This window comes from Brachypodium distachyon, chromosome 5 (genome assembly GCF_000005505.3).
Source record: "Brachypodium distachyon strain Bd21 chromosome 5, Brachypodium_distachyon_v3.0, whole genome shotgun sequence".
Classification (NCBI taxonomy): domain Eukaryota; kingdom Viridiplantae; phylum Streptophyta; class Magnoliopsida; order Poales; family Poaceae; genus Brachypodium; species Brachypodium distachyon.
This window is the reverse complement of record NC_016135.3, coordinates 24,386,378-24,399,267: the sequence shown is the minus strand read 5'-3', so window position 1 is coordinate 24,399,267 and position 12,890 is coordinate 24,386,378. Positions and strand designations below refer to the sequence as shown.

At 44.9% G+C, this 12,890-nt stretch overlaps 1 protein-coding gene across 1 annotated transcript; it reads left to right on the top strand.

Moving 5' to 3' along the window:
- Positions 1 to 7,476: 7,476 nt before the first annotated feature.
- Positions 7,477 to 12,632, top strand: LOC100838551 (probable potassium transporter 11). Its single transcript, XM_003580494.4, has 9 exons — positions 7,477 to 8,442; positions 8,620 to 8,845; positions 9,269 to 9,514; positions 9,617 to 9,667; positions 9,844 to 10,110; positions 10,206 to 10,258; positions 10,339 to 10,453; positions 10,634 to 10,888; positions 11,256 to 12,632. Exons 1-9 carry the CDS (start codon positions 8,323 to 8,325, stop codon positions 12,299 to 12,301), a joined length of 2,379 nt encoding a protein of 792 aa, XP_003580542.1. The 5' UTR covers positions 7,477 to 8,322; the 3' UTR covers positions 12,302 to 12,632.
- The last annotated feature ends 258 nt before the right edge of the window (positions 12,633 to 12,890 follow it).

Below are 12,890 nucleotides of genomic sequence, written 5' to 3'. Positions count from 1 at the left end.
GGACGACCACGACATTTTTTTGAACTAACTCATGACCACGACCTGTATCCCCGTCCCCCGCGTCGCCAAACCGCGTCGCCCTCCTTTGGCGACCCGGGGGAAACCCTAGCGCCGCCGGCCCCAACCCCGCTCCCGTCTCCCCCGCTTCGCCGCCGCCGGAGGGGGTGCCGGCAAAGCCCGCGCACCGCCCAGGGAAGGTGGCGGCGGGGCGGTCTTCCATTTCCTCTCCTCGCGGGCGTGGTGTTCCTCGGCGGCGCGTGAGGGCGGAGGTGCTGCTGCCGGGCAGGCAGGCGGCCCGGGGCTCCGGCGAAGGCGGCTCCCGGTGGCCCGCGGCGGGGCAGCGCGAGCGCCAGATTCAGGGCGGACGGGCCTGTGGCGGCCTCTGGCCGTGGTGGAGGCGTGTGCGGGCGGCGTCCGAAGGTCGGCGGTGAGGCGGCTCACCATATCCGCCGGTTGTGGCGCCGGATCCGGGCCTGCGACGCGTGGTGGAGGCAGGCCCTGGTGCGGCGGGCTCGGGGGCGGGCGCGGCACAGCGTCAGCAGGAGGGGCGGCGGCCTCCCCACGGCGGAGGCGTCCCTGTGGTGGCGGCCGGGAACTTCGAGCCCGCTTGGGGCCCATCTGGTCCTGGGCGGGCCTGCTGTTCCAGCGTGGAGCCTGATGTGCTGGCGCCTGCACTGTGGTCGTGCCGGAGGCCGGCCAGGCAGCGGTGGGCTGGGTCCTCACCGTCCAGTCCCTGTCCCGGTGGTGGTGAGATGGGGCGCAGCCTCTTACTACTCCGACGACGTGTATCTCGTTTCTCTACGGCGATGAGGCCAAAAGGCGGCTCCTTGTTGCGTGATGGGCGTCGGGGCTGACAGCAGGGTTGGGAGAAATCCCTGCGTGAAGCTGACAACGGCGACGCCCGCGGGCGCTGTCACCTCCTTGGAGGCGTCGTCATGGCACTGCCCGTTCTTCCCCGCCTCGAGCACCGGGGGAAACCCTTTATCCGCTCGGATTAGGGGCGGCGGCACACCCATGTTGTTCCCCTCTTGGGGGCGTCGTCTAGGTGGCTCGTGAAGTCCTTGGTGCGACAGTTGGAGTCGGTTGGCCACCGCTTGGAGCTTGGGCTTCCGGGGCGCTATGTACGTCGTCGTCGAAGCTTCTTCTAGGTCGACGCCTCCTTCGGTCAGGTTCGGTCCCGCCGTTCTCTCGCCGACTCTTAGGCACTCATGGGCGGGCGGTGCGTTGGCTTGCGCCTTCCCGGAGTTGGAGTTGGTCTCGGGAAGTTTCCCTCTTCGGTTGTGACGCGGCTTTGAAGCTCGGTGTATCGCCCCCTCGCCATTTTTGTCGGGAGACGATACAAGGCGAGTCCTTGTCGTTGTTGTTGTATGGTGTGTTGTAATCCGTGTGGCGTTGCGTTTGTATCGTGTAGCCTTTTTGGCGTTGTTCGGCCGTCTTGGCCTCTTGGCCACTCCGTGGTGTTATAACTGGCTTTCTGGCCATCTCCTTCTTTAATCGATGATGCGTCCACTGAGTCTCATTCTTGAAAAAAAATCTGACCACGACCTGTCCTAGCTCACACACACTTTCTCAACGGTGCACATTTCCCGACCGTCCCATTTGACTGGTCGATGGAGTACACGATTGACTGGGCCGCCGGCCGGCCGGCGCTGTAGCCTGAGTCGAGTCTCGTAATTCTTGTCTCAAATTTGTCAAAAAAATAGATGTATCTATTCTTATAAAACATTACTCCCTCCGTTTCATAATTCTTGTCGAAATCTTACATGTGTCTAGACACTTTAGGAATAGCTAGGTACAACTATTTTTGGACAAATTTGAGACAAGAATTATGGAACGGAGCATTCAGCGAGATAATATTTCGGCAAGAATTAATTATGGGATGGAGGAGTACGAAGGAGCCTTGGTGTTGTCTGTACTGTGCGTCCTTTTTTCAGAGTACGTCGATCGACGGCCACGAGTTAGCCACACATGCATGCAGCCCTGGCCTGGCCTGTGCAGCTGTGCTGACTCACCGCCCGCCACACGTACAGTACTACAGGCTGCACCAACCGGATTAATTAAGCTAGCTAGCTAGACCAGGCGCGAATTAATCCCAGCCAGCCATGCATAGACGAATTAACGAACGTCGTTAACAAAGCAGCCACGATCGTCATCGTCCTCAAACTTGATGATCGTCTGTCGCAGCGCGACGTACGCGTTTCAGAGACCGAATTTCGCTAATTATTAAGATCGCACGGCACGTACATAGCTAGCCGGGCGTCGTCGACAGAGATCCAGGAAATTCACAGAGATCGAATCGAGAATTCGAGATTCATGCCGAATAATTTTCGCTCGTCGATTGACCGGGGCCTGGACACTTTAATTCTTTCCTCCGTCCGGAATTACTTATCGTCCATTCAGTACTTTGTATAACTTTGTATTAAATTTTAGACATGTAAGTAATATGGGTCGGACTACGCGCGCGATCAGCTGATCGATCGATGGGACGCAGGAAAATGAACGAGCGTCGTACGTGTCAGGCCTTTAAAATTCCTCACTTTACGTCTGCTGGACCGGCAGGATAGATATACATGCACCAACGAGTCGCTCTCCTGCATAATTTGCTGCGATCCGACACACGTTGATGTCTGTACAGGTATGCGCGCCTCCGTACATACGTACGTTTAATTCCCAGACATATGACAGACGTGTAGCACAAGCTGCGAGTTCAGTAGGGTCCACGGTGTTCTGATTGCATGATCCTTTTTTTTTTGTTCTCTTGAGGGAAAGACGATATTCTGATTCATTCGTTGGCTTCTTCTGAATTGCTGCTGATTGGTGTGTCGAACAACACGGGCGACATTCTGTTTGTTTGGGGGCATCTTATACTGTGCTTAACGAACGCCGGAACGATCTAGTACGGCAGAAGAAGGCCCGTGCTCGACCATGCATATGCGTGGTCGATCTGGTGCATGAACATTGAGGATGCATATATATGGTTTAGCCTTCGTCTGAAAAGATCGATCCGGATCGAATATCTCCTCCTATAATTGTTTTTAGGAAAGATCCAATGAGAGATGTACAATTATGGTTTTTTTCTGAACCGATGAGTACACCTGCTTGGGTGTATTTAGAAAGAAAAACAAATCTCATTAACCAGAAAGGAGTTGGTTTGGTTCAGTTAATCAGTGAAAATCGACACCGATTTATTACAGCTACATGATTAGTAAGGGAGAGTAAGGAGGAGATAATCGACGTACACCGATTGATCTCACATCAGCAGCCACCCAATTAACATCATGACAATTAAGGAGGTCGTGGCTACATACGGAGTACGAAAGCTGGAATGGGAAATTTATTAATTGCACAAGAAAAGGAAATGCATGAGCTAGACAGGGTCACAGGGAGCAGCGGATCAGGCCAGCACGTATATCAGGCTCGCAAGAAACCACATGTTTATCTGGAGACCCATACCGGAGCTAGTCCGTACATACATACACGTGTTTAATTTTTTTTATTATCGTATAAGTCTTCAAACTTAGGGGCGCTAACTGTTTGATTAGATATTGCTGATAGATAAATATGTTTTTTTTGGTAATCATAACAACTAAAATATGCATATGTTGATAAATTATGTGGTAATAATACCATTCTAAAATACATATATGTTGATTTCGTGTCGTTGATACTAGGTCTGGCAAGTTCAATGCTTCGAATCCCTGTCCTGAAGAGGGATTGGCGGAAGACGGTGGCGGCTGATTCTGAAACACGCGCATACGACACACGTTAAGGATTTGACTGTCCGGTAATTGTGCCATGTTACCTTATGATTTAGATGTTACGGGGTGATTTACGGTCAGGGCATGCGATCTTGATAATGGCGACCCTCTTCAAGCTTGTAGGTAAGCATATGGTGGCTTTGGGTTGATCCATGTATTCATTTTGTCAAGTTTGTTAAATAAATTAATAAAAAACGATGTGTGCATCATTTCAATGCAGGGTCGGGTTGTTTGAACTTCCTTTGCAGGAAAAAAAAAACTAGATGCATGCATGCTATCTTGGGCATGTCAAATTTCATATACTCCGTAGTATGTATACGTACACATCAGGATGGGTTAGGTAATCTTGAACACTAGCGTGCGTGAAGATTGTATCTAGAGAGGTGCCAGTGATTCGCTGACGATTTAACTGATTGCTGACAATTATATATGTAGCTTCAAGCTATTTTGTCAACAAAGAACAACTGCGAATAAGACCTAAGTAGATTCAAAGGATTGTCCGTATCTTAATTAATTTCCGCGCAATTTAAAAGCATCGAGTGCTATTAGTTAAAATCAAAAAAATTCAGAAGTGTCGGTCTTGACGCTAGCGCGTGTTGAAACTCTAATATCAGTTATAACTCAATTTGAACATTGTAGCTACCGGGTTATATATCGGTAGTCAGGTACCGGTAAGGACGTAAGTTCATATGGCTGGTAAACACAAGCCGGTTACCGGCCCTAAGGTTTTCCATGCTTGCCACGTGTTTCCTTTGATTCCCTCAGCTGATTTAGTGCGTAATGATAATCTTAGTCACCCATCAAATGATGTTCTTTTCACACGTCTCCACTCATATGACCTAATTGGCCACATCTAATTACATTAGTGCTAATCCTAGTACTAATCTAACGTTAACCATGGAATAAAAGATAGTGCTAATACCTAACTCCTAAAGTCAAGATATGATATAGAATTGGCGAACCTTCTATTTATCAACTTGCACACATGATTGAAAAGACGTTCTCAAATTAGTTTGAGATTTTCTTCATATGACCACCGCCGTTTATAAAGTCAAACACGTAGCTTATTATTATTATCTTTCACCATAATATGAACTTATAAATTGCTCAAATCTCCAAACTGAACATAGCAGTAGGATGTACCAGAGGAAAATATATGCAACCTGCTACAAACTAGGTTATTCTTTCTTGTGATCTTTGGTCTAGATAGATATATATGGTGGCAGATAGGATAGGTCATCCTCCTGTTCTCAGGTCCTTAATTACATTGGTAGCAAAAGCTAATTACTCCTAATATAGTTTGCATTATTCTTTTGTCCGACATCTAATCATGCATGAAATGGACATTTGTGTAGTCCCAATAAGTGACAAATAATTAATATAGTTTTATCTGCCTACAATGATTTTCTTTTTCGTGTGGCCAGATGTGAACCCTCCCCTAGTCAGGTGCTCCAAAAAGTTCCAAATATTTTGCTTGTCCATAACCATATATATCCCTTGTAAGATGCCGCTGGCTACGACGTTCTAATGAACTCCCCTCCCCACAAACGTTGATCCAAATTCTTGAGACTTTCTAATCCATGAGCTATTTATTTCCTTCACCATGTGGACTCATATCGATCTCGCTGAAGCGGAATTAGCTGTACGCCTGCATGAAGCTGATTGATCTATGGCGCAGAGTCACTGCGGACACCAGCACTGACCAAGAAGAACGACAAATTCTTTCGCCTTCTCTTTAATTTGCTCGAGATGCATATACCATGCTACTAGATGGGTGTCTTGTTATAACACAAACCCCAATCGAACTCACACAGATTGAACAAATTAAAAAGTGATATCACACACACATATAGCTAAGTAGCTAGAGAGAAGAAAAAGTCGGGACTAGTGTGAGGGGAATAATCATGCATATCCTATATGTCAACCCTGCCACCAGTTAGCATTTAGAGTAGCAAGCACATGGTGGTGGAGCATATAATGCATATAAATGGCCCACCATCAATCTCGTATGCATATATTAGTCCAGATAAGCCATCAGAGTTGCCCATGGCTTTTGGGATCTGAGACTAGTCACAGACACTTTTGCATCCTCTGATGGCCTTCAGGTGCTATCGAGCCCCTCTTTCCGGAGCGAGGGGTAGAGACGTAATCTTGTTTCCTTTGTACTTCCTCCGTTCAATAAAAATGTCTCAAGTTTGTTAAAATTTTGATGTATAGACATGATTTAGTGTATAGGTGCATTCAACTTTAAATCAAAGTTGAGACATCTTTAGACAGTGGTAGTACGTGAAAACCTTGTAAGCCCGTAGGTATGGACGAGACGATGATGAAGCGGTTCCGTTGGAGCCGTGACGTAGGAAAGTGCGGCGGTAAGGGCAAATGCAATGTCCCATGCGCACATCACTGCTCTTGAGCATTGCGGCCGATGACCTGGATATTATTATCCGCTTCTCTTGGTATGCAAGCAAACGCATGCATATCTGAATCTGCGGAGATCGAGCCAGGTGAAGCTATTAATTACAGCAGACAAGGACGGATTTATCTCTTGTGTCATGTATCTATCCAAGTTAATAGTAATATTATTATTTTTGGACTTGGAGTTGTATATGGATAGACATGGAGCAACCGGGTACCAACACCTCTGAACTATATTTACCCTAGATTTAACTCCATTGACAGTGTCAAAAACTCCACTGACACCCATGGTTGTTATCCTGCAGTGCATTGTTAATTATTTAGCATAATCACTCACTGGTGGTGACAAATCGAATCACCTGGGCCGGGGGTTTACTGCCACAGGAAAAGTCTGCTTTGCTTGGGTATCAATTCCACAAGCATAATTCCCCTCACATTATTGATTGATTATTTTAGCATAGCCATTATTGCATTTGCATCCCATTCCAATTCCCTTGCAACTTGCATAATTGCAGCACTTGCTCTCCTCAAAATTTAAATAGATCTGGAGCACTTCCCTCCTGAAAGATTCCTGCTGCAATTGTATCGCTTGGTTTTCAGTCTTTTCAGGCCACACACTCAATCTCTTCAGGTTTCTCTGATGGTGGTTAACTCAGATGTGATATGTACCAGGATACAGATCGTCCTCGGAAAGTATACTGAAAAATAATTACGGTTAGAACGGTTTCATGCTTTTGTCGATGCAAGATTTGTACTGCATGCCAACAAAGTAAAATAATTAAGGTGGACACCGCTTGCGAATCACGGAAATAAGATCAGATTAACTATTGGCTGATCGATGCAGGCAGGCTAGAGATTCTAGAGCTCAAGATACTAAAAAGATATTAGTGGCATAAACAAGTCAGTAATTAAAGTCAGACAGCAAGCAATATGTTATTCAGATATATTCCAAGTTGCAGGTGGTAAGCAGCAATGCAGCAACCTGCGGGCTAGCTACTACGGGACATACAAGAAGCAACTCACTGACAAAACTGCTTATTTAATTAACACACAAAGGGACAAGCTTGGATCTCCCATACCAATATACCATGACGGATTAGCAGCATCAAAGACTCAAAGTAACTAGGCTAGGAGCAATAATTAATCAAGTAACATCAAATCAACTTGATTAAGAACTAATACTGATTAATTAAGCAGCATCAGGTTACATAGCACGTCAGCGTCAGAGTCAGCATCAGCATCAGTTTGTTCTTACAGAGTTTACTGTTCTTTAGCGCATAGCACTAGCAGCCAGGGATGGCTGATGGCTCCTTCCTGCAAGAACCCATCTGGTCCTCATCTTCTTCTTCTTCTCCTTGTCACCTTCCTTACATTAACAGTGCCTTCCATATCCAAATCCAAGAGCCATTTTTACGAGTGGAATTCCTGACCGAATTAGTGGGCGCCCACCTGCCTCCTCCTCTTCTTCATATGCTGCTCCTCTGTCCTGGCAATTTTTCCTCGCTTCTTTCGCTCTGTTTGCTTGGTTGGGTGCTCTGCTGCTCTCTCCGCCTCGGGCCCTCCTCCTCATCCTCGCCCTCTCCCCTGTCGCAGCCGTCGTGCCTTGCCGCTTCGGAGCCCGGGCTGGCCTCGCCGCCCGCCGGGGTAGAGGTTGTTCCTGGCGAGGTTTTACGGAGGAAGAAAGGTTGGGGTTTTGGTTGGGATTTCTTTTTCGTGCTTCGTGGAATCCGGGGCACGTTCGTGTAAGGCAATTTCGGTTGTTTTGACAAATCTTGGAGTTCCTGTGCTTTGATTCTTGGCGGCGCTCCGTGCTTGGGACGGACCTTCCATTTATGCTTCTTGCAAATATCCCCCAGAATTCAAAGCGGTGGAAGCAATTCTTCAGTGAGAAGGCTTGGTGTCTGTTTGATAAACCAAAGCTCTAATATCTCTATTGATTCAAGAATTGAAGGAGTAGGCGTTGATGTGGAGGTTTGAGGTCGAGCTTTGAGTGGGAGAAAAAAATCGTACCTGATTGGAGAATGAATTCTTATCCCTAGGCTCTCAGTTTTCAGTTTGGTTGATGCAAAGCCTTGAAGTGGACGAATTTTTCTTGGGACTGTTGTTTCTGTGAGGATTTGAGAGCTGTGTGTGAGGTCAAAAGAAATCAATGGCGTCGCTATCGGAGAGTGAGGGGACAAATAGGGGGAGCATGTGGGAACTAGATCAGAACCTTGATCAACCCATGGATGAGGAAGCAAGCAGACTGAAGAACATGTACAGAGAAAAGGTCTGTCGTTTCTCTTCTTCAGTTAGTTACATTTAGTTTATGTACTTTTTGGTTACAGATTTTTCAATGAATAGTCGTGGTAACTGTAGAATTGGTGTCTGCCTGTGACTAAGTCATCTCATTTTTGTGCAGTTTGTTTCCTTGAATTTATATTAACGGTTATTCCCCTTGATGCAGAAGTTCTCATCAGTTTTGTTACTACGACTCGCATTTCAGAGCCTTGGGGTGGTCTTTGGTGACTTGGGGACATCACCATTGTATGTGTTCTATAACGCCTTTCCTCATGGAGTAGATGACGACGAGGATGTTATTGGAGCTCTTTCCTTGATCATCTACACCCTTACTCTCATCCCTCTTCTGAAGTATGTTTTTGTTGTCTTGCGGGCAAATGACAATGGTCAAGGTGAGATAGCTGATCCTCACAAGGTCCAATTATCATCCTGCTTACATGTTGTTTCTTGTGATATGTTTTATACTTACGAAAAATTTACTGACTGCATTACAACCAAGTGTTTAATGTATAATTTACTGACTGCACTACATCCAAGTGTTTAATCTATACACAAATCCCAACACATTATAAGTTTGTAATTGGCAATAGTATCATTGCAACTCTGCCTACCAGTTGGTACTGAATGCATTAGCAGAGTGTCTAATCAGAGTCGCCAATGTTGCATTCTTCAAATGATGAAACTTTTCGCCTGAGACCATTTTACTGTTGCTTGATGCTGAAAACAGATTACATGTAAATTATGTGTCTCCCTCTACAACTTTTTTGCACATTTTCAGTTATGATGACCTCCTGTTTTTTTTTGTCTCTTAACAGGTGGTACATTTGCTCTTTATTCACTACTCTGCCGTCATGCAAAGATCAGCACTATACCAAACCAACACAAGACTGATGAGGACCTAACAACATATAGTCGGCAAACTTATGAGGAGAACTCACTTGCAGTAAAAATAAAGAGATGGCTAGAGACACGCGCATATAAAAGAAACTGCCTTCTTATTCTTGTCCTCATTGGTACTTGCACAGCTATCGGAGATGGAATCCTTACTCCTGCTATATCAGGTATTCTGCATAATCTCTTCTGAACTCATGTTCATCATCTTTTTTTTCCCGATTAAATGCAATGTACCCAGGAATCTGATTTATGATTTCGTGTTTCCACAGTTCTTTCTGCATCGGGTGGAATAAAAGTTCAAAATCCAAACATGAGTACTGGTAATATTTTGTCTTCAACATGGTTTATTCAAATTCTTGCAAACTGTAACTTCTGTAAATTCTTCAACTAGTGTTAGTACGTAGAAGCATGTCCTCACTGCAATAATGGAAGGCAGTGCATTTCACATCTATTTATCTATTAATTATGAATTTATGATCTTGTATGCGTCTGGCAGATATTGTTGTAGTTGTTGCCGTGGTCATCTTAATTGGATTATTTAGCATGCAACACTATGGTACGGACAAAGTTGGATGGCTGTTTGCACCTATAGTTCTCATCTGGTTCATTCTAATTGGAAGCGTCGGAGCACTGAACATACACAAGTATGGTAATTCGGTGCTAAAAGCATTTAATCCCATCTATATATACCGGTATTTCCGAAGGAAAGGGAATACTTCAGACAGCTGGACTACTCTTGGAGGAATCATGCTTAGCATCACAGGTCAGGCAGTTTAACCTTTTCAGGATTAGAGGTTATGTTCCATCAAGTTATAGCAGACCTGGTGTAACGTGCCGATTTTTTTTATTTTTCTTCAGGAACTGAAGCATTATATGCCGATCTATGCCATTTTCCTGTATTGGCCATTCAGGTAACATGTCTTCAGTGAGGCATATTGTACAATATGTTTATGCAATTATTCACTCCATAAGTAAAAATGTCTATTTGCAGATTGCCTTCACCTTGATTGTATTCCCATGCCTTCTACTGGCATACACAGGGCAGGCTGCTTATATAATTTCCCACAAGGAACATGTGTCTGACGCCTTTTATCGCTCCATTCCAGGTCCTCCTCAGTTCCTATAACTTATCATCATATTGACTAATACTAAGATAGATCGGTCGGTGTGCCACCACATCATGTCTACTAGGTGCACATTGGCATATTGTGTGCCCATTATTGTGATAGTGCGTACTAGCGCTGCATGTAATATGGTTCTCATAGCAAGATTTTTAATCATTGCAGATGCCATATACTGGCCAGCCTTTATTATAGCAACTGCTTCAGCCATAGTTGCAAGTCAAGCCACCATATCTGCAACCTACTCAATAATAAAGCAAGCTCTTGCACTTGGCTGTTTTCCCCGTGTGAAGGTAGTCCACACCTCGAAGAAATTCCTGGGGCAGATTTATATCCCTGACATCAATTGGCTCCTCCTGATTCTTTGTGTTGCTGTGACTGCTGGATTCAAGAACCAAAGCCAAATAGGAAATGCATATGGTAATGTTTACATTTTTCTATAAGAAGTTTGATGTGTACTTCCTCCGTCCAACAAAGATGTCTCAACTTTGACTAAATTTGAATGCATCTATACACAAAGTTATGTCTAGATACATCCAAATTTTGACAAACTTGAGACATCTTTTGTTCGACGGAGGGAGTATAAGTTTATTCCACGTCTGCAACACTCTGTAGTAACTAGTATGTACTGCCGAGCTTGGAGAAGCTACATTTAGACAATTGAAAATAAATTATTAGCATATAATAGTAACAGTCCTGAAGTAAGCACTGTCACTGCATTTTCATGACATAATCTCCATTCATACATCAGACAAATCCTAATTTACATATCATGCTGTATGAACAGGCACCGCAGTTGTTATAGTTATGCTAGTAACAACGTTCCTGATGGTACCAGTAATGCTGCTGGTCTGGAAGAGTCATTGGATCCTTGTTGTCACCTTTATTGTGCTCTCCTTGATGGTAGAGCTACCCTACTTCTCGGCTTGCATATTAAAGATCGACCAAGGCGGTTGGGTCCCACTTGTCATTGCAACAACATTCTTTATCATCATGTACGTGTGGCACTATTGCACCGTGAAGCGGTATGAATTTGAGATGCACAGCAAGGTCTCAATGGCCTGGATTCTTGGCCTCGGTCCGAGCCTTGGTCTTGTCAGGGTTCCAGGGATAGGCTTTGTGTATACTGAGCTCGCAAGTGGCGTCCCTCACATATTCTCCCACTTTATCACCAACCTACCTGCTATCCACTCAGTTGTTGTCTTCGTGTGTGTGAAGTATCTTCCCGTCTACACTGTCCCAATGGAGGAGCGGTTCCTTGTGAGGAGGATTGGGCCAAAGAACTTCCATATATTCCGTTGCATCGCAAGGTATGGATATAAAGACCTCCACAAGAAAGATGACGATTTTGAGAAGATGCTCTTCGACTGCCTCACCTTATTCATCCGACTTGAGAGCATGATGGATGGTTATTCAGAGTCTGACGAGTTCAGCGTGCCAGAGCAAAGGACAGAGGGATCAATCAATAACACATTTCTGGGAGAAAAAACTATCAACACAATGTGCTCCAATGGTGATCTGAGCTACTCATCACAGGATTCTATTGTCCCGGTGCAGTCACCCTTCAGGGTGAATAATCTATTGACGTATTCAAGCCACGCCAGCCAGACAGTCAGCAACGAACTAGAGTTCTTGAACCGGTGCAAGGACGCCGGTGTCGTCCACATCCTAGGGAACACCATTGTGCGCGCACGGAGAGATTCGGGAATCATCAAGAAGGTCGCTGTGGATTACATGTATGCTTTCATGAGGAGGATCTGCAGGGAAAACAGTGTGATTTTCCATATTCCCCATGAGAGCCTTCTTAATGTTGGGCAAATATACTACATTTGAAACATCTAAGCAAGAAGCTATGATGTACTGGTATGGAGGAGGGGGCTGTTGTACTGTTGTACACTATGAATAGGAGACAAGTTCTTGTTCATGGCCTCATGGGGTATAAGTAGAAATAGCTTCAAATTTTGTTTTGTGTAGTTCATCTTTTAGGCATGTTCATGCTGGAAATGTTCATGTTTTTGCATTGTTCATGTAAGATTCAGATGCTTTGCCATAAAATAGTACTATCATGTAAGGTGATAGTTTTGTCCTACAGGTTCTTAAAAAAAGGGTGTTTCACTCGGAATTCATGGATTCAAAAATAAATAAATAAATTGCCGCTTCCAAATTGCCATTTTGTGGGACGCTGGAAGGTTTCAGGTTTTCAGCATAGTTTGACTCAGCATGAAGTAGAACCAATGTACAGATGTTGCAAAATAACATGTTCATGCAAAATGCCCTGGGTCTTGACGGTCCCATGAAGTTTCAATAGTGCATGGTTTATCGTGCTTGCAAGTTGGCCAGCTTCCATCATCGGATGCATCTGTCGCAGCTGGATCTTCATCTACAACCTTGGCAGTATTATTGTGGATTGACTTGGAAACAG